Here is a 24,697-nt window from a genome sequence, read left to right as displayed (position 1 = left end):
CCCTGGTCTAGTCTAACCTGCTGCAATGCAGGAATCTTGCCCCCAGTCATCCCTGGGAGGCTCAAACCACCAACCTTCTGGGTCCCAGGCAGAGCCGCTGACTCCCTCCCCAGGTCAGCCCATGTGCAGGAAGGCCCACCCTCCTCGATTCAGGAGTACGAGAGAGTTCCTTGCAAGGAGAACCCAGTGCTCCGTTGGATTGTTGTGTGTGTCTAAAAATGGATAAGATGCTTTTTCAGCTGGGGGGGGGCGGACTACATTTCCTCCTGGGCAACTTTCCCGAGAGCCACATGCCTCAGTGGGCGGGGCTGGGGGCAGAAGTGGGAGGAGCCACACATTACAATAAGCCGGTGTCGATCAGTCTTCTCGCCTGGGGAGAAAACAGCAAAAACCTGACAAAGAGAGCACAGCAGAGGTTATATTTTCTGAGAATCCTCCGGAAAAATAATCTCTCAAAGGACCTGTTGATGGCATTTTCCCATTGTACTGTGGAGAGTGCATTAACTTATGGTCTCTGTGTGTGGTTTGGGAGCTTCACAGTCAGGGGGAAAAACAATGCTGTCCAGGGTTGTAAAGACTGCGGAGAGAATAATTGGGTGCACTCTTCCCCCCTTGGATCAAATCTATGCTACCAGGTGCCATAAGAAACCTGCAGAGATAGTGCAGGATAGTGCACACCCCGGAAATGATCTCTTTCAGCTTCTGCCTTCTGCAAGAAGGTACAGGGTTATAAAGACTAGGACTAACCCCCTGAGAAACAGTTTCTACCCAAATGCGATTTTGGTTTTAAACACAGTGTAAGGTAGTCTTTATGTGAGTATATTGTATTCAATTATGGGGTATCAGAGTTTTTAGGGGCTAACTAGGCTGGGATAGCTGGGATAGCAGGCTTGTGGGTTTTTGAATGTCTGATGTAGATTAATTCAATTTCGTTGTTCTGTATGGGACAATGACAATAAAGATTATCGTATTGAATCGTATCGTAACAGAAGCTCGTGTTTCTACTTCCTCAGCGTTGGATCTCTGATCCATTTGAACCCAGCTAGTTTCTACAGACAACTCACACCCATCTCCGAGATTCAGGACGGATAATAGAAAGTCCTTCTTCACACAGCCCCATAGTTAAGCTACGGAACTCCCTGCCACCAACTTGGATGGCTGTGGAGGAGGATTGGGCAAATTCGTGGAAAAGGTTATCAATGACCACTAGCCACGATGTTTCTGAACTTCCTCCGTGATCAGAGGCAGTAATGCTTCTGAATATCAGTTGCTGGAAACCGCAGGGGGCGAGAGGGGTCTTGGGTTCGAATCCTGATTCCCTTTGGGCCACCTGGGTGGCCACTGAGAGAACAGGATGCTGGCCTCATCCAGCAGGGATTTCTTTCGGTTCTGATCTCCCCAGCCAGGCAAAAACATTCAAGGAAGGGTACGAAGGAAGGCAGGTAGAGAAGGAGTGGGGGGTAGTTCTGGGAAGAGGTGGGAGTGGATGAGGACTGTGGGCCAGAAAGATCAGCCCTGGAGGGAGCTGTGCATGTTTAGCCTGGAAAAGAGGAGACTGAGAGGAGATAAGATAGCCATCTTCAAATCTAAAGGACTGCCCCATGGAAGAGGAAATAAGCTTGTTTTCTCCTGCTCTGAAGGGTAGGACTTGAACCAGTGGCTTCAAGTTGCAAGAAAGGAGATTCCGGCTGTCAGGAATGAGCCAGCTCCCAGTGAAGGTTTGCAGCCAACAGCAGAAAGCAGCCAGGAACAGAGAGGCTTTGATGTTAGTCAGACAGGGGAGAGCCGGCGGCTTCAGACCCCAGCACTTTCTGACCCTGACGGAGAAGGCAATAGCTGAGAGCAGGCTAGAACACAGCCAAAGCTTGCCGGAAGTACAATCAGGCGCAAATAAACTCAGAGACAGCCTGTCAGGTATGTGTGTAGGAGCCAGGCCTTGTGACCAATAGGACTTTGCAGGACTGGGGCCTTCCTAAGTTTGTTCTGAAGAGGCAAGGTGTGGCCACACAGGTGAGGCCACTTGGTAACTCACTGCACCTGGTGGCAAGAGCCGGGAAGGGATATAAGGTCAGCATTTCCCCTTCGGCTTTTTGCCACAGCAACACACTTCCTGCCTTGCTGTGTTTGGCTTCTTGCTTCCTGATCCTTGAACCTCGCCTTCTTGACTCCCTGCTTCTTGATCCTCGGACCCCTGACTTCGTGCCTCCTTGCTCTCTGGCTCTCTGGCGTCCCTGGACCCCCGTTCCTGCTTCCACCCCGCCATTTTGCCCCCGGTCCTGATGTCCCCTGCCGGGACTTCGCTCACCCATGAACCGGACCGTGACACAGCCTCTCAGAGCTGGAAGAAATTGGAGCTGATCTAGTAAGTCCGAGGAGTCGGAGAATGGGAAGGTTGTTTAGACAGGAAGCAAAACAAGAGACCTAAGGGTCGTAAGTTCAGTATCTGCTGGAGACGCCGGAAGGAGTCTTCAGAAGGTTCATCTTGAGTGATGATGCCGGAGATTTGCTAGGGCCATCCAGAGCTATCTGTTTGTTTTTGCAATAAATCCTCAGTTTAATTAGCTATGCTTACTGTGTTATCAAGCTGGGAACCTGGAATCCTGACACCCGCTAAACATCAGGAAGAACTTTCTGACAGTAAGAGCAGTTCGACAGTTGAAGGATCTCCCTCGGGAGGTTGCGGAGTTTCCTTCCTTGGAGGTTTTTAAGCAGAGGTTGGATGGCTATCTGCAATGGATGCTTTAGCTGAGATTCCTGGATTGCAGGGGGTTGGACTAGATGACTCCCGGGGTCCCTTCCAACTCTACAATTCTATGATTTGGGGCCAAGGCCTGAGCATCAGTAATTGGCGAGGGCTCCCTGAATGGTTCAGTAATCTACGTTTGGCTCACCGTAAAGGGATGAGCTCATTTCAAGAGAGGGAGATGGTTCTGTAAACCAGACCTTCTGTGCTCCCGTTCCCCTGCCACTGCTTAAAAAACAGAGATTGCCTCTTGTTCGTCTTGCCATGTCCTTTTGCGTGCCTTCCGCAATATTCTCCTGGGATATGACTTCATCTTTGAGGCAGACGAAGTCTGCCATCCTCTTTCATCCACCCCCCCCCCACAAAAAACTCCCCCAACCACCTTAGTGTTAAGTTGTCTGGGTAGTCTTAAGAACATGGGTAGGCAAACTAAGGCCTGGGAGCCAGATCCGGCCCAATCGCCTTCTAAATCCGGCGTGCAGATGGTTCGGGAATCAGCGTGTTTTTACACAAGTAGAATGTGTGCTTTTATTTAAAATGCATCTCTGGATTATTTGTGGGGCACAGGAATACGTTCATTCCCCCCTTCAAAATATAGTCCAGCCCACCAATTGGATTATGATTCGGATATGTTGATTGGCTGTTTTTATTGGAAAATCAATAAAAAAATTATATCAATATCAATATATAATTGTAATGGTTCTGGGGTTGCTCGTGCGTAAGTTGCCGCCACTCCTGGCTAGGTTACCTGGTTGAACCCTTTCTGTCTGGACAGCCCTTCACTTCGTGGCTGTCTCAGTCACTGGCAGAATCCGTCAGTGGGCGTTTCTTGAACTTCTTCCAGCAAAGAAGTTCTTTGACGCCAAGTCTCCTCCTACTCTCCCTGTGTGGAAGTCTTCTGCGCAGGGAGGGTGTGGGCAGCGGAGGACCCGTGCTCTCCCCGCTGGTCTCCGGTGAAGAGTCCTGCAGCCTCCTCTCCGATTCCCCCATCTGCCCCCCTTCTCCACTGGTGTTATGCTGTTTTCCTTCCCCAGCAGATGGGCTGCCTCTCTCCCTACTGGGACCCTCTCCGGCATCCCTCTGGAGCCTTCCCTCCGCCTCTAGCTCCGATGGCAGTTCCCTGACAATAATGGTCCAGGAATCAGCGTGTTTTTACATGAGTAGAATGTGTCCTTTTATTTAAAATGCATCTCTGGGTTATTTGTGGTGCATAGGAATGCGTTTTCTTTTCTTTTCAAAATATAGTCCAGCCCCTCACAAGGTCTGAGGGACGGTGGACCAGCTCCCTGCTGAAAAAGTTTGCTGACCCCTGCTTAAGATCATAACATAAGAACATGAGAAGAGCCCTACTAGATCTTGCCAAAGGCCCATCTAAGTCCAGCATCCTGTTCTCACAGTGGCCAACCAGACCCCTATAGGAAACCATCAAGCAGCAATGAAGCAATGGGGGTGCTTTGCATGCAAGGCTACTATACAAAGCTAAGAGTCACACCCATTGCTTCACTGCACCGATTCTTGCCTCCCATTGCACCCACCATTGTCATGCAGTCCCCAAAGGGTTACCCACAAGGCACTGGGTCTCCCTTTGGCCAAAAACAGCACCCTATCCCCAGTTTAAAGGCACAAGAACATAACAGAACCAACAGCAGAACACAGCGCTCTCTTCTTCCAGCCCAGTCCTTCCTAAAACGTCAAGCTCCAAATCTCCAATGTTTTAAGAAAGAGAGAGAGGGATAGGTGCTGGGGCTCACAGGTGCTCCTAAACTCCACGCGGCAACTTCTCTGATCCTGTGCTTGTTGCATTTAACTTGACAACAAGAGGGGAGCAGGAATCCACTCTGCGCGTGCTCTGTGGCTCTCCTTGGATTGCTTCCCCATACATCCCGGGGGCTCAGCCAAAACTGGCATGAAAAGCCCCTAATTCTAGCCTCCCTAGAACAGCCAGGGAGCTTCCTCAAAATCTGTTCTCTCCGCTAGAGATCTTAGGCTGCTTGTGCCATCCCAGACAGGATCCCGGCTGGATCGTGTGCCCCAGAAGAGGAGGAACAGCACCAAGATGGATTCTTGGACGCCCTGCTGTGTCTTTTGCCTGGCAGAGCAAATCCCCAGTCTTTGCTACATCTCGTCTGCATGGATTTGCTTTGTAGGGTCTTTCTCTGACTTGGGCCTCCTAGAATTAGTTTCCTTGACATCGCTTGGTGACCCTGGATCAGACGTGTTGGTGATCACGGTCTCCCTGGCGGTGTCAGGGTTACCAGCGGCTGCTGGGTCCCCGTCGCCGGCGTCCTCTCGGGGTTCTTCCATTTGAACATGCGACGATTCTGGGCTGCGGGTGGTGGGAGACTCGTCCGGACCAGAAAGGCTGCCCTTGGTCAAGATGTGTCGGGAAATCACTAAAGGAGATGGGAAAATGTGTTAGGGGACACGGGTGGCGCTGTGGTCTAAACCACTGAGCCTCTTGGGCTTGCCGATCAGAAGGTTGGCAGGTCAAATCCCTGTTTTGAACTCCCGTTGCTCTGTCCCAGCTCCTGCCTACCTAGCAGTCTGAAAGCACGCCAGTGCAAGTAGATAAATAGGTACCACTGTGGCGGGAAGGCAAACGGTGTTTCTGTGCGCTCTGGTTTCTGTCACGATGTTCTGCTGTGCCAGAAGCAGTTTAGTCCTTCTGGCCACATGACCCGGAAAGCTGTCTGTGGACAAACGCCGGCTCTCTCAAACTGAAGGTGAGATGAGCTCCGCAACCCTATAGTCGCCTTTGACTGGACTTAACCACCCAGTCCTTTACCTTTTTACCCTATCTCATGGGTAGGCAAACTAAGGCCTGGGGGCCGGATCTGGCCCAATCACCTTCTAAATCTGGCCCACAGGCGGTCCGGGAATCAGCATGTTTTTACATGAGTAGAATGTGTGCTTTTATTTAAAATGCATCTCTGGGTTATTTGTGGGGCATAGGAATTCATTCATTCCCCCCCCCCCAATACAGTCTGCCCCCCAAGGTCTCAGAGACAGTGGACCGGCCCCCTGCTGAAAAAGTTTGCTGATCCCTGCCCTATCTTATCAGAAACACCACAGAATCATAGGATTGTAGAATTGGAAGAGACCCTAAAGATCATCTCTGTCCTCTCTCTCTCTCTCTCTCTCTCTCTCTCTCTCTCTCTCTCTCTCTCTCCACACACACACACACACACACACACACACACACACACACACACGTGTGTGTTCTTCCTCTCTCTGACACCCCATCCCACTTTGCCCCCCCCCCCCAATGATTACCTCCAGACGGCTTGTAGTCATCCCGGCTAACCTGGGTCCCCCCAAGGAAGGAGCTGCAGCTGGGCAGGATGAGAAGTCCAAGGGAGAAGATGATGATCTGGAAGCAGGAGGAGAGAGGGTTGATTTAAGTTCTGAAGAAACCATATGGGTGTAAAAGCAGGGATACATAGCCTTTGGCTTTCCAGGGTGTTATTGGACTACAGTTCCCATCATGCCTCACCACTGCCCATGCTGAGAGCTGTCGCTGCTGGGACATGGAGTGCATCTGGAGGGTAAACTGAGTGATCGGCGCCATTAAAATTCATTTATATCGATTACTTGCTTCCCTCGCCAAAGTGACCCGAAGCGACTCTGAAATATACTTGGAGTCGAGAGTGGATTTCATGCTCTTTATTCAGCTCATAGTGGTGAGGAGGAATGGAAGTTCCCCCAGAATGTCTGCTTTATATACATTATTTACACAATGGGCCCCACGTGATTGGCTAATTCCGGGATTCTCCTGTAGGCCAATCAGGTTGCGGATAAACTTCCACCTGGAGCAGGATTGGGTGGCTCCGGTGGACCAATCAGACTGCTGCATTCTGGATCCTATTGTTCTAGGACCAATCAGACTGCTGCCTTTTGGATCCTATTCAACTCAGTACGTAAGAGACTCCCAGACACAATACAAACACTAAAACCAATTTACAGTGAAGAACCGTCCATACATGTAAATACAAGACAGGCCTTAGGGATCCTGTGCCATCAAAGCCATATTCAAACCAAACCACGCCTTTATAAAGCCACGTTGACCAGTCATGGCTTCCCCCAAAGGATTCTGGGAGCTGTCATTTCGTTAAGGGGGCTGAGAGCTGTTAAGGAGACACTCTATTCCCCTCCCAGAGCTACAATTTTCAGAGTTCCCTGGGAAGAAGAGGGGTTGTTTCCCACCCCCCTTTTTAAACCACTCTAGGAATTCCCAGGAAGGGGGAACACTGAAAAGGGCCTCCCACCCCTGTATTCTCTCTCCCCCCCAAATTTTTGACACCCCCTCCAAGATTCATCACTCCACATCTGCACACCAACTGGAGTTCTCTTTTGAAAAATGATTTTGCTGGTGTTGAGTCTTATCGCCACTCATGACCACCCCCACTTTGCTCTCTCTCCCCCCCCCCCCAATTTACCACGAGGCAAGTGCTGGTCTGGGCTGCCTTTGTGGAGGTCTGTTTGATGAGTCCTTGTAGCTTCTGAAGCTGACCCAGCAGGGACCTGTAAGAGGAAATGCGTTTGAGTTTCCCATGTCCAGATCTGGAGCCAGAATGTTTGCCACATGCTGTGTGTGAAATCATTGCAGAATAGATAGGTCTATTGTCTATTGCTCACCTTGCCGACAAAGGTCCGTATAGTTCAAGCTATGGTTTTCCCAGTAGTGATGTATGGAAGTGAGAGCTGGACCATAAAGACTGATTGCCAAAGAATGGATGCTTTTGAATTACGGTGTTGCCATGCTGTTTTCCAGGATATTCCATTCCAGTCTGACTGCATCCCATCCCAGATTGCCATTCCCTCCCCTGAAGAATCAGAATTTTCTGCATCGTTGGCCTGTTCAGTCCTTATTGTGCTATAATAGTGGTGCTGGAGGAGACTCTTGAGAGTCCCATGGACTGCAAGAAGATCAAACCTCTCCATTCTGAAAGAAATCAGCCCTGAGTGCTCACTGGAAGGACAGATCCTGAAGCTGAGGCTCCAAGACTTTGGCCACCTCATGAGAAGAGAAGACTCCCTGGAAAAGACCCTGATGCTGGGAAAGATGGAGGGCGCAAGAAGAAGGGGACAACAGAGGACGAGATGGTTGGACAGTGTTCTCAAAGCTACTAACATGAGTTTGACCAAACTGTGGGAGGCAGTGGAAGACAGGAGGGCCTGGCATGCTCTGGTCCATGGGGTCACGAAGAGTTGGAAACGACTAAACAACAACAACAACATTGTCTATTGCTGCTGGGTAAATGGAACCTTTTCATCCAGGGGCAGTCAACCCCTTTTTCCCCAGCAGTGTTTTTCCTATCCTTGAATTCTGACAATGCCCCTTTAAGGTTACCAGACCTCCCTGTTTCCCGGGGACAGTACCCCGGATTTACAAATCAGTCCCCTGACAAAATCCATCTATTTAGTATGAAGTTGAAAAGTGTCCCCGGATTCATTGAAAAAAAATCTGGTAACCTTATCTTACTTGCCTGGAGGACAGAGCTGTGTGTGCCGGTGTGTATATCAACCAGCTGACTAACATTCACATTTCCTTGCCTACTTTTGCCTCTGGCACCCCGAAAACTGGCATGTGGCCCCTGGAAGGTTGTGCATAAGGAAATGTGGCCCTTGGCTTGTGAAAAGGGTTCACAAACTCAGATATAAAATGGCAATTTGGTCGGATATTGGTATGATGTTCTGCGCCTTTTATAAACAGAAATAATAATAATAAATAATTTTATTTATATCTCACCCGCCCCGGCCAAAGGTGGGCTCAGAGTGGCTGACAACAGTCAAAATAGCACAATTTAAATAAAATCATAGTCAATTAATTAAAATACATTCTAAAATCAATTCAGAATCAAATTAATGGCAACCATTGGGCTAGAGTTCTATGAGGATTACAGAAGGAGAGAGCAGGTCAGACTGAGCCTTGGCCAAAGGCCTGGTGGAACAGCTCTGTCTTGCAGGCCCTGTGGAAAGATGTCAAGTCCCGCAGGACCCTAGTCTCTTGTGAGAGAGCGTTCCACCAGATTGGGGCCACAGCCGAAAAAGCCCTGGCTCTGCTTGAGGCCAGCCTAACCTCCCTGTAGGGATACGGGTGGCGCTGTGGGTTAAACCACAGAGCCTAGGACTTGCCAATCAGAAGGTCGGCAGTTTGAATCCCCGCGACGGGGTGAGCTCCCGTTGCTCAGTCCCTGCTCCTGCCAACCTAGCAGTTTGAAAGCACGTCAAAGTGGATAAATAGGTACTGCTCCGGCGGGAACGTAAACAGTGTTTCCATGCGCTGCTCTGGTTTGCCAAAAGCGGCTTAGTCATGCTGACCACATGACCTGGAAGCTGTACGCCGGCTCCCTCGGCCAATAAAGCGAGATGAGCGCCGTAACCCCAGTGTCGGCCACGACTGGACCTAATGGTCAGGGGTCCCTTTACCCTTTACCTTTAACCTCTCTGTGGCCTGGGATCTCCAAGATGTTTCTATTTTAAGTCCGTAAGGGCCTCTGTGGGACATACCAGGTGAGGTGGTCCCGTAGGTACGGAGGCCTAGGCCATATAGGGCTTTAAAGGTTTAAACCAGCACCTTAAACCTGATCCTGCACTCCACCGGGAGCCAGTGCAGCTGGCATAGCTCCGGGTGAATGTGATCATGGTGTGATTTACTGGTCTTCTGGCAATTAAATTTCAAGTGAAGCTTTCCCAATGGACACTATCCTCTTGCCTGCTGGTAACAAAAGGAAGGACCTTTCTTTCAGGGGGGCAGTGACAGACTTACATGTTGTGGGTCTCTAGTTCCTGCACTTTCTTCCTCAGTTCCTGGTTCTGCACAGAGCAAGCTGCCACCCTACCGAGGAAGGAACAAGAGGGAAAGCAGTTACATTTCCTCACCTATACATTTGTATTTTATCATATTTTTGCAAAACACACACAACCAAACAGCCCGCACACGCTGGCAAACTGTGCCACGGATTGCAAAGAGAGGTGAGTTGGTGACGCAACAGATGCTAGCCAATAGGCACCTTTCATGGTGGAGAAGATTCTCCCGACGTTGTTGAACTCCGCCTTCCACAAGCCTCAGCAAAACATGGCCAATGGCCAGGGATAATGGGAGCTGGGGTCCAGCAATCTCTGGAGAACCACAAGTCCCATTACCCCTGACCTAGACATAGGTCCCAGCCTATCAGGGATCACATGTTAAATGCATTTGCAGAGATGCAAAGACGGGATGGAGAGGATGAAGGATTCGATGCCCTACCATGTCACCCTAAATGAGCTGCCTGAGGCCATGGCCTCACTCTGTCTCAGGGTAGTGCCGGCTGTCTTTATAGGCAGATATTCTGCTAGTATATGCCTTTTTGTTAACCTGGCTGGAAAACCGTACTGCAGACTTTGGAGAACTGTGAATTCCGAAGGAAGGGTGTGTTCTGGTTCATGCACTGTTGTTTTTTAAAAAAAATATATGTTTACTAAAGATTTCTTGGTTTGCAAAAGTATGTGCAATGTCTCTTTTTCCAAGTTACATTTTCTACAGATCAGTTTCATTTGTTGAGACATTAGTGCTACATTAGGAAGAAAAGGGGAAAAGAGATGGAGGGGGGAATGGTGAGTGGGGGGGGGGGTGTCAGGTGGTGATGTTTCTGTTTTACTTAGTATACGTGTGGGGTTTTGTGTCAGCGTAGCTTGTGTGGGTTCTCTTTACTATTTACTTGTACAGTGGTACCTCGGGTTACATACGCTTCAGGTTACATATGCTTCAGGTTACAGACTCCGCTAACCCAGAAATAGTACCACGGGTTAAGAACTTTGCTTCAGGATGAGAACAGAAATCGTGCTTCGGCGGCACGGCGGCAGCAGGAGGCCCCATTAGCTAAAGTGGTGCTTCAGGTTAAGAACAGTTTCAGGTTAAGAACAGACCTCTGGAACGAATTAAGTACTTAACCTGAGCTACCACTGTATTCCTTTGGTGGTGAGTGAGGTTGGGTTTGGCCCAGAATAGGGGTCAGCAAACTTTTTCAGCAGGGGGCAGATCCACTGCCCCTCAGACCTTGGGGGGGGGGGCAAAATATATTTTGGAAAAAATATATATGAATGAATACCTATGCCCCACAAATAACCCAGATATGCTTTTTAAATAAAAGCACACAGTGTACTCATGTAAAAACATGCTGATTCCTGGATCGCTCGCGGGCCAGATTTAGAAGGTGATTGGGCTGGATCCAGCTCCCGGGCCTTAGTTTGCCTACCCATGGCCTCGGTTGTGGTTGGCTGTCTTTGACTAGCTGTGGTAAATTTTGTTTTCGTGTGTGAGTGGGGTCTGTGCGTGTTTTTGGATCAGGTTAGCCAGATTGATTCGTATGCTGTTGGCGGGTTCTTGTTGTTGTCTTCTTGGGCTGTGCATGTGATAAAGGGGAACCATACCAGGGTGAAGGCGTCTTCCTCTATTTGTCCCCGTGTCAGTTTCAGTTTGTTGGTTACTTTTTCTAATAAGGCATTTCCCATACTATTTGATAGGTAAAGGTAAAGGGACCCCTGACCATTAGGTCCAGTCGTGACAGACTCTGGGGTTGCGGTGCTCGTCTCACTTTATTGGCCGAAGGAGCCGGCGTTTGTCCGCAGACAGCTTCCGGGTCATGTGGCCAGCATGACTAAGCCACTTCTGGAGAAACAGAGCAGCTTACAGGAATGCCGTTTACCTTCCCGCCGGAGCGGTACCTATTTATCTAATTGCACTTTGACGTGCTTTTGAACTGCTGGGTTGGCAGGAACAGGGACCAAACAGCGGGAGCTCAACCTGTCGCCGGGATTCGAACCGCCGACCTTCTGATTGGGAAGTCCTAGGCTCTGTGGTTTAACCCACAGCGCCACCCGCGTCCCTACCAAATTAGGTATGTCCACCTTTAAATTCAAACTGGCTTGAATTTCTACCCTGTGCCTTGTGGCTGGGAGTACAGGAAGGGGCATCTGGGATGCAAAATGGACAGGGGTCCCCACGCCACAGACCCCACTCTCACCGGCTCTCCAGCCCATCAATATATTCTTTTTTGCGACGTCGGCTGTCCTGCGCCGACTGCTTGTTCCGGATTTTCCTCCGCACCTTCTTCAGGATCCGTTCCTCAGCCTGTTGAAGAAGTTGAGGGGCGAGAGAACCTTTTAGGTGCACACAGATCTTTGGGGCGAGCTTGAAGCTCACAGAATATAGTTCAGAAATCCCCAAACTATTTGCTGAGGAAAATATGTTTTGGAATGATATACCCAATACGTGGAACCTAACAAAGGGACAATATGAATGGACTCTCTGCGCCCATACTATGGCCAAAAAGACAGGTATTGATGAACTGGAGAAATAAAACTGCAGTTCCCTTTAACGATTGGATAGAAGGTATGTAAAAACTCACAGCACATGTACATATTGCACATAGTATACACATAGACTTGTCACGAACAAATTTAATGATATTTGGAATCCATTTCTATAAACATTGTATTAAGGTTGGATCTATACACAGGAAAACCGCCCACTATAAATACTGTAAGTCAGAAATTAGATGTTATAATGAAAGGGAAAAAATGCTATGGAAAATCGCAATTTTTTTACTCTCCAGCGCCATCTGGTGTTGCATTTTTATAATGCGTTCAAAACGCTGTTTTTTGACTAATGTAGCTGAGTCCTAGGTTAAATGTAGGTTAACTAGAATAACAAACTTGTAATATCGATAAGTTCTGTTTTTGTTTTGTATGGGTGTCACCTCTCCTTTTCCCTTCCTTCCTCCTCCCCTTTTCACATCTTATTTTACACTTACAATTGTATATACAAGTACATTACTTTTTATCGTTCAATAATCTATCTACATGTCCACGAACTACACCTGAAAGTCACTGCTGGGTGAACATGAGTGGGGTGACTGGGTGAGCCAGGGTGTCGTAGCAGTTAGCATGTCTGACTTGGACCTGGGAGAGTCCAGGGTTCAAATCCCACTTGGCCATGAAGTTGGCTTGGGCCTAGTTACTGCCCCTTGGCCTAACCTACCTCTCAGGGTTGTTGTGGAAATATAATGAGGAGGGGGGAGAAGCAGGTACAGAGCTCCTTGAAGGGAAAAGGTGGGATATAAATGAAATAAGTACAGTGGTACCTTGGGTTACATATGCTTCAGGTTACATACGCTTCAGGTTACATACGCTTCAGGTTACATATGCTTCAGGTTACATGCGCTTCAGGTTACAGACTCTGCTAACCCAGAAATAGTGCTTCCGGTTAAGAACTTTGCTTCAGGATGAGAACAGAAATCGTGCTCCGGCGGTGCGGCGGCAGCGGGAGGCCTCATTAGCTAAAGTGGTGCTTCAGGTTAAGAACGGACCTCCGGAACAAATTAAGTACTTAACCTGAGGTACCACTGTAAATAGATTTTGGGGTATAGCTTTGCCTGATTCCTAGTGCGCCTCTGAGATCAGTTTTTGTGGTTTTCGCGCTTTCCGAACATAATTCAAAGTGTTGGTGCTGACCTTTAAAGCCCTAAACGGCCTCGGCCCAGTATACCTGGAGGAGCGTCTCCACCCCTATCGTTCTGCCCAGATGCTGAGGTCCAGTGCTGAGGGCCTTCTGGTGGTTCCCTCATTGCGAGAAGTTAAGCTACAGGGAACCAGGCAGAGGGCCTTCTCGGTGGTGGCACCCGCCCTGTGGAACGCCCTTCCAGCAGATGTCAAAGCGATAAACATCTACCTGACATTCAGAAGACATCTGAAGGCAGCCCTGTTCAGGGAAGTTTTTAATGTGTGACATTTTAATCTTTGTTGGAAGCCGCCCAGAGTGGCTGGGAAAACCCAGCCAGATGGGCGGGGTACAAATAATAAATTACGATTACTACTATTACTATTTAGACACTTTGGGGAGAACTCGACAGGGAGGAGGATGGGGACAAGACTTGCAATGCTTGGCTCCGCCTCTCATTTATTCTAGCCCCGCCTCCTGGTAGTCTCCATGCCTTCCACTCCCCAGTCCCAATGGGCCACAGTCAGGGATGGATATAGGTTTGATGAGGCCCTAAGCTACTGAAAGTAATGGGCCCTTTATATGTCCAGCTGTCCTTTGTCAACAACAAATTGTCACTGTTTTTTGTGCTGAATATATGCTATATGGTAATTTATGGACCTAATAGGTATCTAAAGCCATTTGCACATAACAAAATATGTATTTTGTCAAAGTAATTGTTGAACTGACATACAATTAAGAAGAAGTACTGTATATTAATAGTGAAATACAATTAAGAAGAAGTATATTAATAGTGAAATAATTACCAGTGATATTTTAGGGAGCAGGCTAGCAGGCGGGGCCCATTACTTACATCATAGGAGCCTACACAACACAAAACACTGTTGCTGTATGTAGGTTTTATTTTATTTGTTTTTTATCTTTTATTTTGGAAATGCACATCCAGGTTTTTCCCCACTTTGAATTTTTTTAGGGGCCCCCAAGAGAGTGGGGCCCTAAGCTATAGCTTCTTTAGCTTATATGTAAATCCGCCACTGGGACGTGGGTGGCGCTGTGGGTTAAACCACAGAGCCTAGGACTTGCTGATCAGAAGGTTGGCGGTTCGAATCCCCGTGATGGGGTGAGCTCCCATTGCTCGGTCCCTGCTCCTGCCAATCTAGGAGTTCGAAAGCACGTCAAAGTGCAAGTAGATAAATAGGTACCACTCCGGCAGGAAGGTAAACGGCGTTTCCATGCGTTGCTCTGGTTCTCCAGAAGCGGCTTAGTCCTGCTGGCCACATGACCCGGAAGCTGTACACCGGCTCCCTCGGCCTATAGAGCGAGATGAGCGCCGCAACCCCAGAGTCAGCCATGACTGGACCTAATGGTCAGGGGTCCCTTTATCTTTAAATCCGCCACTGGCGACAGTGCCTGGTGGCTAAAGAAATCTTAATGTAGCATTAAAAAGAGAAAAAAGCCACATTGTCAGAGCTGCCTCCAGGTCCCAGCTCACAGAGGACCAACGCTACCTGGTGGTAATGTACAAAAGTCTTTATTGAAGTTCAGTTTCCATTTACAAGCCGCAGCGTGCAGCTCTACGTCTTAGAACCTAGACCGGCGAAGCTCCGTCTGAGTCTCCGCCCCCTGTACACCACTTTAAGACTTTAGCCTTACTCCACCTCTTCCGTTGCTCTTTCCTCCTCTGGGTCCTTCTGCCCCCCGGGGTCTCCTCCTTTCTGGACTCTTCTGACGCTGACCCCCCCTGACTCTTGTCCCTCCTTTCGGCGTGCTTTAGGACCTGGTTCCCTATCCGGGCTACCTGCTGTGCCGCTCGCCTGTACATTTGAACTTGGCGCGCGCGCCCAACCGCCAACCTTCCTCTTGACCGTTTCCGCGCTCTCCGATGGAGGCGTGGTCCATCCTGACTCATCTCCTCTCGCTGGTGGTGAACACCCTGGTCCCGATACCTGGGACTCCTCCCCCCCCACTGCGCTCTGGTGGGGAAGCTGGTCCTGATTTCCAACTGCTGCTCTCTGAGCTCCCGCTGGCCCCTTCCTTCTGGGGTGTCCCCCTTGGCACCCCCCTTGCCCTGGCCATGGGTGCCCCCTTCTGCGAATCTTCCAATTCACTGGAGAGACTCAGGGAATTCCTCGGGTCACTGTCATCGCCTACGCTCCCCTCGGATTCCTCCCCCTCGCTCTCCATTGCCTCCCTCTCCTGTGCCTCTGCTCCTGAGCCCCTGACACACATGCACATATTTTTTTAAAAATTAAGAAATAACCCAAGGAAAGCTACCAAACTGGATGAAATCCCTGCTCATCTCGACTGGTCTCCGTTCCTTCTGGGATGGGGGAAGTGTCTCTGCTGGCTTCTGCAGCCACGTACCTTGGTGAGGGGGAGGTCGGAGCACAGCAAGACCCCTTCCTTGCTCAGAAGCTGCTTCTCCTCCTCCGTCAAGTAGAGGCCCTGGAGTTGCAATGGCTCAAAAGGATCCTGCCCCACCGCAGAGGAAGAGTGTGTTAGCTGGCTTGTGGCGTTTGCCCTCCTAGGTGTGTGACATCATACTGGGTCATAAGGAAAGGGTTAACTAAGGGTAAAATGATTAACCAATAGGAACCCAAGGGGAGGAGTTAGAGTTAGAGTTGTTAAGAAGTCAGTCTGGAGTTAGAGAAGACAGAGGGAGGATATGTCTGTGGGCTGGGCTAGTGTGATGTGAGAAAATCTGTTAGGAGGAGTCAGTTAAACAGTTGCGATAATCAGTCAGAAGGTACTGTATTAGGAAGGTGTAGGCCAGTAAAGAAACTAAGGTTAAGAAACTGACAAGAAAAATTATCTGAAACCATAAATTTGTTAATGCTTATGAAATAAACTTGTTTATTTGGTTTGATGTTAACAACTGTCTGGACTCAGTGTGTACCCAAGAGAAATGGGTTGGTGGCAGCAGGGAAGCGAGCACAGTGGTGGCACAGGGATCAAGAGACCGTGAAACGTCCGGGGACCCTGTGTGATCGCCACAACACCCCTTTGCAAATCACCCTCTCTCGGGGAGATAGTTCTTTTGGGACCTGCTTCGCTTCACAAATGGGGTCCTATTGCATCATCAGCCAGGACTCTCGTCTGCTGTCGGCACTGGAAAAGAGGGTCTCTACGCATGTGCAAGGGACGCTGGTGGCGCTGTGGTCTAAACCACAGAGCCTAGGGTTTGCCAATCAGAAGGTCGGCAGTTCGAAACCCTGTGACGGGGTGAGCTCCCGTTGCTGGGTCCCTGCTCCTGCCAACCTAGCAGTTCGAAAGGACGCCAGTGCAAGTAGATAAATAGGTACCACTCCAGAGGGAAGGTAAACGGTGTTTCTGTGCGCTGCTCTGGTTCGCCAGAAGCGGCTTAGTCATGCTGGCCACATGACCCGGAAGCTGTATGCAGGCTCCCTTGGCCAATAAAGCGAGATGAGCGCTGCAACCCCAGAATCGGTTACAACTGAACCTAATGGTCAGGGGTCCCTTTACCTTTACCTTTAGCAGTGAGTCAGAGGCTGTAGAGTTGCCAGCTAAGGAGCAAAGACAGATATCTGGCTCCGAGTATGATGTTGGAGACCTGATGCCCATTAAGTCCAAGGCTGGCAGGTCAAGGCCCTCTGGACCCCACAACCCACAGCCCCAGAGTCCGTGAGACCAGAGCCAGGACGCTTGCGGGCAGCTCCCCCTAGGCCCCAAGGAACCGTCTGCCTCCCAACCTACCTCATAGGTCCAAGTGAGAGCCCAGAAGATGTGCCAGTCTGGAGGAATATGGTGGTTCTCACAAAGGGAGAGAGGTACAGAGGCTCAAAAGGCCTCCGACCACCTCTTTTCTTTGTGAGAGCCAAGTGGCTCACTCGGAGCTGTCTGTGGTGCTGAAAGCCATGTGAGTACAGCCTAGGAGAGGTGGATGGGAGGCAGTGGCTCAAAAGGCCTCTGTCTACTTCTAGCCTTTGTGGGAGCCAAGTATGTCTATTGGAGCTGTCTGTGGTGCTGAAACACCTAACCTGCCTTGTTTCACATGCTCCTCTAGAAGGCCAGGCCAGACCAGGGTTCCATCCGCACTATACATGTAAAGCTGTACCATCCCACTTTAAACAGTCATGGTTCCCCCAAAGAATATTGGGAAGTGATTGTTAAGGGAGATGAGCGTTGTTAGGAGACTCCTATTCCCCTCAGTGTGATTTAACAATCAGGGAATTGTTGCTGTGTGGGGAGCTTCTTAACAACTCTCAGTACCCTTAAACTACACTTCCCAATGTTCTTTGGGGGAAAGCACGACTGTTTAAAGTGGGATGAAAAAGCTTTGCATGCATAGTGCCAATTAGGCCCTGGACAAGACACCCCAGAAGATCAGTTCCATTATTACTTACCTGGGGCATAGGAATGTCTTCCACGTTGGATCTGGTCACATTCTCCAAGAGCCCGAGTGACACTTCGCTCATAGCACAGGCCTCAGGGAGTATTGCTGGAGGTGTCCAGTTCTCTGGTGGGGAGGAATGAAAGAGTCATGGGGCCAGTCAGAAAGGGGGCAAGTTTGGAAGACGGACCTAGTCTAAATACCTCTAATGCTTTGCCCCAAGGTAAAGGTGGGACTTGCATCAACCTGCATAACTGTCACTGTTACAAATTCAGCCCGGACACTGAGATCCAGCGCCGAGGGCCTTCTGGCGGTTCCCTCATTGCGAGAAGTGAGGTTACAGGGAACCAGGCAGAGGGCCTTCTTGGTAGTGGCGCCCGCACTGTGGAACACCCTCCCTTCAGATGTGAAGGAAATAAGCAGCTATCCTATCTTTAAAATACATCTGAAGGCAGCCATGTTCAGGGAAGTTTTTAATATTTAATGCTGTACTGTTTTTAACATTTGATTGGGAGCCTCCCAGAGTGGCTGGGGAAACTCAGCCAGATGGGCGGGGTATAAATAAATTATTATTATTATTACTATTATTATTATAATACTCATTCTGCATTTCTAAGAACTCAATCTTTCAGTGTGGCAGCACCAGCACTTTGGAACTCCCTGCCAATTGACACAAGGCCGGTGCCGCCTTTGCTGTACTCGTTTCGGTGCCTGCTAAAAACATTGTTCAGACGAGCCTTTCCGGACACATAGAACACTGACATGTCTTTTCATCTGCTTTTTAGCTTATTGTTGATTTTAATTATTTCAAATCATTTTTTAAATTGTTTTTCTTGAGTACTCCTTTCATTGTTTTATGATTTTGCAACCCCCTTTGAGGTTTTCCTTTTCCTTTCACAATCGAGCGGTATATAATTTTTTAATGAAATAAATAAATCAGGACCTGAGCACACCAGCAACTCGCCCCACTTGTATTTCCCAGCAACTGTTGTTCAGAGCATGTTGTCTCTGAAGAGCAGAGGTGGAACATAGTCCCCATGGCTAGCAGCCATTGATATAGCTTCATACAGCAGTGTGGTGTAGTGGTTAGAGCGTCAGACTAGGACCTGGGAAACCAGGGTTCGAATCACGACTTGGCCATGAAGCTCATTGGGTGTGCTCTTGGGCCAGTTACCACTTCTCAGCCTAACACATGGGTTGGCAAGCTAAGGCCCGGGGGCTGGATCCGGCCCAATTGCCTTCTCAATCCGGCCCGAGGACGGTCTGGGAATCAGCCTGTTTTTACATGAGTAGAATGTGTGCTTTTATTTAAAATGCATCTCTGGGTTATTTGTGGGGCATATGAATTCATTCTCCCCCAAAAAAATAGTCCGGCCCCCCACAAAGTCTGAGGGACAGTGGACCGGCCCACGGCTGAAAAAGTTTGCTGACCCCTGGCCTAAACTACCCCACAGCGTTGCTGTGGGCATTACGTTTAGGGAAGCTTTTAATGTTTGATGTATCACAGTATTTTAATATTTTTTGGAAGCTGCCCAGAGTGGCTGGGGAAGCCCAGCCAGATGGGCGGGGTATAAATAATAAATAATAATAATAATAATAATAATAATAATAATAATTTAAATGAGGAGGAGGAGGAGAGCCAATGAAGCCATCTTGAGTTCCTTGCGGGAAAGGGCGGGAGACGAATGCAACGCAATGCAGTAAAATAAAGAATCCTGCACACTTACCTAAGGGGTTGGAGAAGACAGGATCAGGCCCAGTCGCCTCCTCCACCATACCCATGTCACAAATAACCTCATAGATGACGGTGGCCGATATGTCTGGGGGCCCAAGCTCACTCTGCGCAGGGGGGTCCGCGTGGGGATCGTCTGAGATCCTGCTGTCACTCTCTGGCGAGGCGACGGGGCTCCTCGATTCGTAGATGTCGTTTGGGTTAATCAGGAATTGCAAGAGATCTTCTGTGTCGCTGTTACTCGGACGACCCTGGAGCAGGAATGCGGTTGGGTTGCTAGTACAGTGGTACCTTGGGTTAAGAACTTAATTCGTTCCGGAGGTCTGTTCTTAACCTGGAACTGTTCTTAACCTGAAGCACCACTTTAGCTAATGGGGCCTCCTGCTGCGCCACCAGAGCACGATTTCTGTTCTCATCCTGAAGCAAAGTTCTTAACCCGAGGTACTATTTCTGGGTTAGCGGAGTCTGTAACCTGAAGTGTCTGTAACCTGAAGCGTATGTAACCTGAGGTACCACTGTACTTGCTTTGGAGTGCTTGTGTGAATCTGTTCCCCTTGGGGTGTCAGGAGGGATATTTATGAGAAATTTCAACCAGGGGTGGGTAGCTCTATCATTCCCCCTCTCCCCCGCCACACCCGAAAAAGCTCAGTCGGTTGAACACGAGACTCTTAATCTCAGGTTCGTGGGTTTGAGCCCCACGTTGGGCAAAGGATTCCTGGATTGCAGGGGGTTGACAGCCCTTGCTGTCCCCTCCAACATTGTCCCTTCCAATTCTATGATTCCCATCGGCCAACTGACAGATGAGTGAGGCCGCCTGCCTGTCAGTCACCTGACCTGTCCATCACTTGACAGAGGCACAGCTCTGAAGTTGGAACACAAGCAGAGCCTGTTGGATAAGGCCCATCGAGTCCAGCATCCTGTTCTCACAGTGGCCAACCCAATGGGAAACCACAAATCAGGATTCGAACCCAAGATCCCTGCGGCTTCCAGCAACTGGTATTCAGAAGCTCTGTGGCTGGTCGCCATCAGTAGTCCTATCTTCCATGAAGGTTAGAATTTTTCTATTTTTTAATTATTATTATTTTATTTATACTTTTCAAGTTTATACATCTCACTAATTTTTCAATCATTTCGACATTTCAAAACTTGACTTCCTTCCCCCTCTTTCTGCAGTCCCCTTCAGTTTATTACATCTTCTGCATATCCAAAGTAACTTAAATTTGCTCATTTATTCATCTTCTTTAAATATATACTCTTATGAAACTGCAGGTTTATTACAGTAATCCCGCCAATGTTTTTACCTGTTTACAATTTATCCGTAACTTGGTTACGGATTTCCATTCTGTAACCATTTCCATTCATCTCTGTGTGTGTGTGTGTGTGTGTGTGTGTATGAATGGAAATGGTTTATTATTGTAGTAATAATAATATTAATAATATTGTAATAATAATATTGTAATAATTATTGTGTGTGTATATATATATATATATATATATATATATGCAGGTTTTGGTGTCCTCGGGTGTCTTCCCGTGTAAAAGTTGGGTTGTCTAGGCGACGTTTCGACGAGGTCTCACTCGTCATCTTCAGGCTGGTGCTTTCGGCTTCTTGTTACTGGAACAGAGAACAAGAAGCCGAAAGCACCAGCCTGAAGATGACGAGTGAGACCTCGTCGAAACGTCGCCTAGACAACCCAACTTTTACACGGGAAGACACCCGAGGACACCAAAACCTGCATTCCTGTACCCGTGAAAATCTACGAAAGCAAATATATATATATATATATATATATGTATGTATAAATAGTTATATTGATTTCTTATTCTTCCAGTAAGTTTCACCATTTCTGCATATTCCATAAGTTTTGGTATCCGTTCTTCCTCTGCTGGCACTTCTGCTTCTTCCCATTTTTGGAAAAATGGCCGTGAAGGTTAGAATTATAGCACTGTAGAGCTGGCAGTGACTGCCACCCCAGGGGTACCCCAAAGGCCATCTAGTCCAGCCCCCTGAAATACAGGGGTTTCACTGTCCCCTTTACAAACAGACAAATAAAACATTTTTTATTCATGTAGTTTGCCCTGACTCACCAGCACTTCGCTGCCTTCCCAGGCATCGTAAACCTTTTCTGACACTCGTCCATAGGCGTGGTCTTGAAGCGGGAAGCTGGGTTTGGACATTGGTGCAGAAAAGGCACCGTTGGGCACCAATCCTTCCTGCCCCTCGAAGAGGAGGACATCTGGGAGAGTAGGGGTGCTGGATTCCATGGCCTGAGATGAGCAGACAGCATGTTAGCGGCTGAGAAACCTGCAAAGTCCCTGGTTCAAATCATAGCTGTCAACTTACAGATTTGAAAATAAGGGACCAGTAGCATCAAAAATAAGGGATCAGCAGCCAAAATAAGGGATTTTAGCCAACCAGCTGAAGTGCGAAGTTAAAAGGGACCAGATAATTTGGGAGAGTAGCGGCGGTTTTTAGCCCTTCGTTCCCAGAGGTTGCTGCTCAAGACACCAGCTGATGAAACACTGCAATTAAATAACTACAAGCAGTGACTACTTTTTGTGCAAAACAAAGTCCAAGCTACGAAGATGCTGCTGCAGTTCTGTATCTTTTCTCTCGTGCTCCATCTGCAGCTCTCAGTTTCATCAGACAGGGTGGGAGGAGGGGAAAATAGCTGCTTCCTTTGAAACCCTGGAAATTTAAGGGACATCATCAATAAGGGATAGCAGCGGGACACGGCGCAGGGATAAGGGAGTTTCCCACCAAATAAGGGACAGCTGACAGCTATGGTTCAAATCCTGACCTCCTTTGGTAGCCTTAGGCAAGCTACCCTCTCTAGGCCTCAGGGTTTCCATCTGTAATATGGAGAGATTGGGTGATAATGCCCTACCTTTTGGGGGGGGGGTAGAGATTGTGTATAAAAACAGAGAAAACAGTTATAGCAACAGATGAAAATTATCATTATTATTATTCTGCATGACTGCACTGCCCTTCATCCGAAGGTCACGGGATGGTTAATAATGTAAAAAGGCACTATGCAGAACTGGCAAAACTGACATATACCGTAAGCTACGGGACAAGGATAACTGTGACTTTAAAGATGAATGGGAACCCTTTACAAAGTATTTGAAGACATAACAAAGCGAACTGGACTCCTTGGCTGGCTTTGAATAAACATTCACAAACTTTTTGTTGATAATTATTACTTAAATAGTTTGAGGATCTATACAACTGTGTAACATGCAGAAAACAGCATTTTTAGAGAAATCAAAGACTGGAACTGAGGGAAGTCGGGGGTGGGTGGGATTTGTGTGGGTGGGTGGGGGAGGGAGGGAGGAAAAAAGGGGGGAAATAAGGATGACATGTTTCTGGATAATATGTTTTGTTTTAATTTTGAATAAAGAAGTAATTTTAAAAAAACCAATGTAAAAAGGCAAAAATGCACTCCACAAAAAACAACCATCTCCCTACAGTTTAAAAGGCAAGCAAAACAATGAAACAGGGACGTAGAATGAGTGCAGTTGCACACGCGTTAAAACAAAAAAGGCAAGTAAAAAACCAATAGCATTATCTGATTATTGAGTATAGTTCCAAATTTGCCAGGTTTGTGATGAAGATTGGCCTGCACATTGTGGTTCCACCGTACAGTATATGTCATAAAGGAATGCTAACTCATATAAAAACTGTCTGGAGGTTCTATTCAAAATCTCATAAGATGAAGCAAAAGACCAAGCATGAGATAGAAGAAGCATTACTATACAGAGTTGTATAATAAATAAAAATTAAAAAAAAAACCACAGTAGGTGGAGGAGGCAGGGGCAATTCATCCTCGTTTTCTCCCCATTTTCCTGCTGAGAACACTGAGGCTAAGGGGGAAGAAGCTGACAACCAGAGCCACCCTCTGAACTGGTTGATCAGTCAGAGAGCAGGGGGGCACTAAAGTCGGTGGGTCACTGTCTGCCCTGACGGACCAGCTTGCAGAACCATGAGCTATAAGCCTACAAAAAGTTCGCTTAACCACTGGTTTGTTTGCCTTGAAAAGCACGACTGCCCGGTGGATTTTTCTGAAGTGGATTAGCCTGTGCTGAAATTTAAGCTGCGTTATCGGTTGATCTCCTGCCTGGGAGTCCTTTCCACCCCCCACATCTCTTACCTTGCTCAAATATTACCTGCCCGCTTCAAATATCTCTGTGTCCCCTGCTGCCTGTAAGCGACCTGCAGACTTGCAGCCAGCCTGCCTCAAGCAAGGTAACATTTCTTCCGCCTTCTTCTTCTTCTTCTTCTTCTTCTTCTTCTTCTTCCGTACAGGATCCTGGCATCCTGGAACAGCTTTGCCAAGGCCCACCCCCAGGCCTTAAACCAATTAAAAGCGGTCAGGTACACACATTCACCTGTTCAGGCAGAGCTCAATTGGAGGAGGAGAACTCTTCACCGTGTGGCCCTGAGTGTGCGCCGTTTAAAAGAACAGAAAACACAGCGAAATCTTATTCACATTTATTCAGATTGTGCTCATTTAAAGCACTCCTTGCTACAATACAGTGGTACCTCGGGTTACATACGCTTCAGGTTACCTCGGGTTAAGAACAGAAATCATGCAGCAGCGGCAGCAGGAGGCCCCATTAGCTAAAGTGGTGCTTCAGGTTAAGAACAGTTTCAGGTTAAGAACGGACCTCTGTTCTTAAGTTCTTAACACAAGGTACCACTGTACTGGGAAATGTAGCATGCTAAGGGTGCTGGGAATTGCAGTTCTGTAAGGGATCAGTGACAGAAGCCGGGTGCTTGAAATGGAATTAAAGTGATAAATCCCCTTTAATTTGGTAGTGTTTGCTTCTGAGTAAATAAGGTTGCCAGAAATCGGGGGCTGGAACACACTCATTTCTATGCAGGGCAGACATCTTGAAAGCAATGGACCTAAGTTAGGCTTGTCAGGAGCCACATAATACAGTGGTACCTCAGGTTACATACACTTCAGGTTACATACGCTTCAGGTTACACACTCCACTAACCCAGAAATAGTGCTTCAGGTTAAGAACTTTGCTTCAGGATAAGAACAGAAATCGGGCTCCGGCGGCGCAGCAGTAGCAGGAGGCCCCATTAGCTAAAGTGGTGCTTCAGGTTAAGAACAGTTTCAGGTTAAGAACGGACCTCTGGAACGAATTAAGGACTTAACCTGAGGTACCACTGTCTCCCTTTCTGCACTGCTAAGAAATCAACATTTTAGTGTGGCAACACCTGCACTTTGAAACTCCCTGCATGTTATTATTTATTCATTTACTGCCCGTTAGCCGTAGATCTCAGGATCACACCATGAAATCGCAATATAAAAAACAGGAAATAAGAACAAAGCTGAACAAATAATCCCAGCTCCCACAACACTTTGAAAAGGGCATAAG

General features: G+C 48.1%; 1 protein-coding gene across 3 annotated transcripts; it reads right to left on the bottom strand.

The window, feature by feature from the left end:
• On the bottom strand, positions 1-23,869 carry CREB3L4 (cAMP responsive element binding protein 3 like 4). Of its 3 annotated transcripts, none has more exons than XR_014163483.1 (11): positions 23,696-23,869; positions 21,395-21,574; positions 19,302-19,557; positions 17,588-17,700; positions 15,588-15,695; positions 11,749-11,855; positions 9,513-9,581; positions 7,180-7,264; positions 6,017-6,113; positions 4,002-5,136; positions 1-12 (listed from the first exon to the last, which is right to left on the bottom strand). XR_014163483.1 is itself a non-coding variant. In XM_081891726.1 (10 exons), the coding sequence occupies exons 2-10, from the start codon at positions 21,569-21,571 to the stop codon at positions 4,859-4,861; spliced, it is 1,290 nt and encodes a 429-aa protein (XP_081747852.1). In that variant the 5' UTR covers positions 21,572-21,574; positions 23,458-23,578; the 3' UTR covers positions 3,929-4,858. The 3 variants fall into 3 exon arrangements, 1 of the variants encoding a protein (XP_081747852.1); XR_014163484.1 differs by lacking the exon at positions 23,696-23,869 and adding an exon at positions 23,458-23,578; XM_081891726.1 differs by lacking the exons at positions 1-12; positions 23,696-23,869 and adding an exon at positions 23,458-23,578 and having other exon boundaries at positions 3,929-5,136.
• Between the last annotated feature and the right edge of the window lie 828 nt (positions 23,870-24,697).

Source organism: Podarcis melisellensis, assembly GCF_964234715.1.
Source record: "Podarcis melisellensis genome assembly, chromosome: 16".
NCBI classification, from domain to species: domain Eukaryota; kingdom Metazoa; phylum Chordata; class Lepidosauria; order Squamata; family Lacertidae; genus Podarcis; species Podarcis melisellensis.
This window is presented reverse-complemented; position numbering and strand designations above follow the sequence as displayed.

Excerpts from the sequence above, each read along its gene's own strand:
- CREB3L4 (XM_081891726.1), bottom strand. The coding sequence starts at position 21,571 with ATGGAATCCAGCACCCCTACTCTCCCAGATGTCCTCCTCTTCGAGGGG. Across the intron at positions 11,856-15,587 it reads CCGACCTCCCCCTCACCAAG|GCTGAGGAACGGATCCTGAA; the intron begins GTACGTGGCTGC and ends CTTCTTCAACAG. Across the intron at positions 9,582-11,748 it reads ATTGATGGGCTGGAGAGCCG|GGTGGCAGCTTGCTCTGTGC; the intron begins GTGAGAGTGGGG and ends CTTCCTCGGTAG.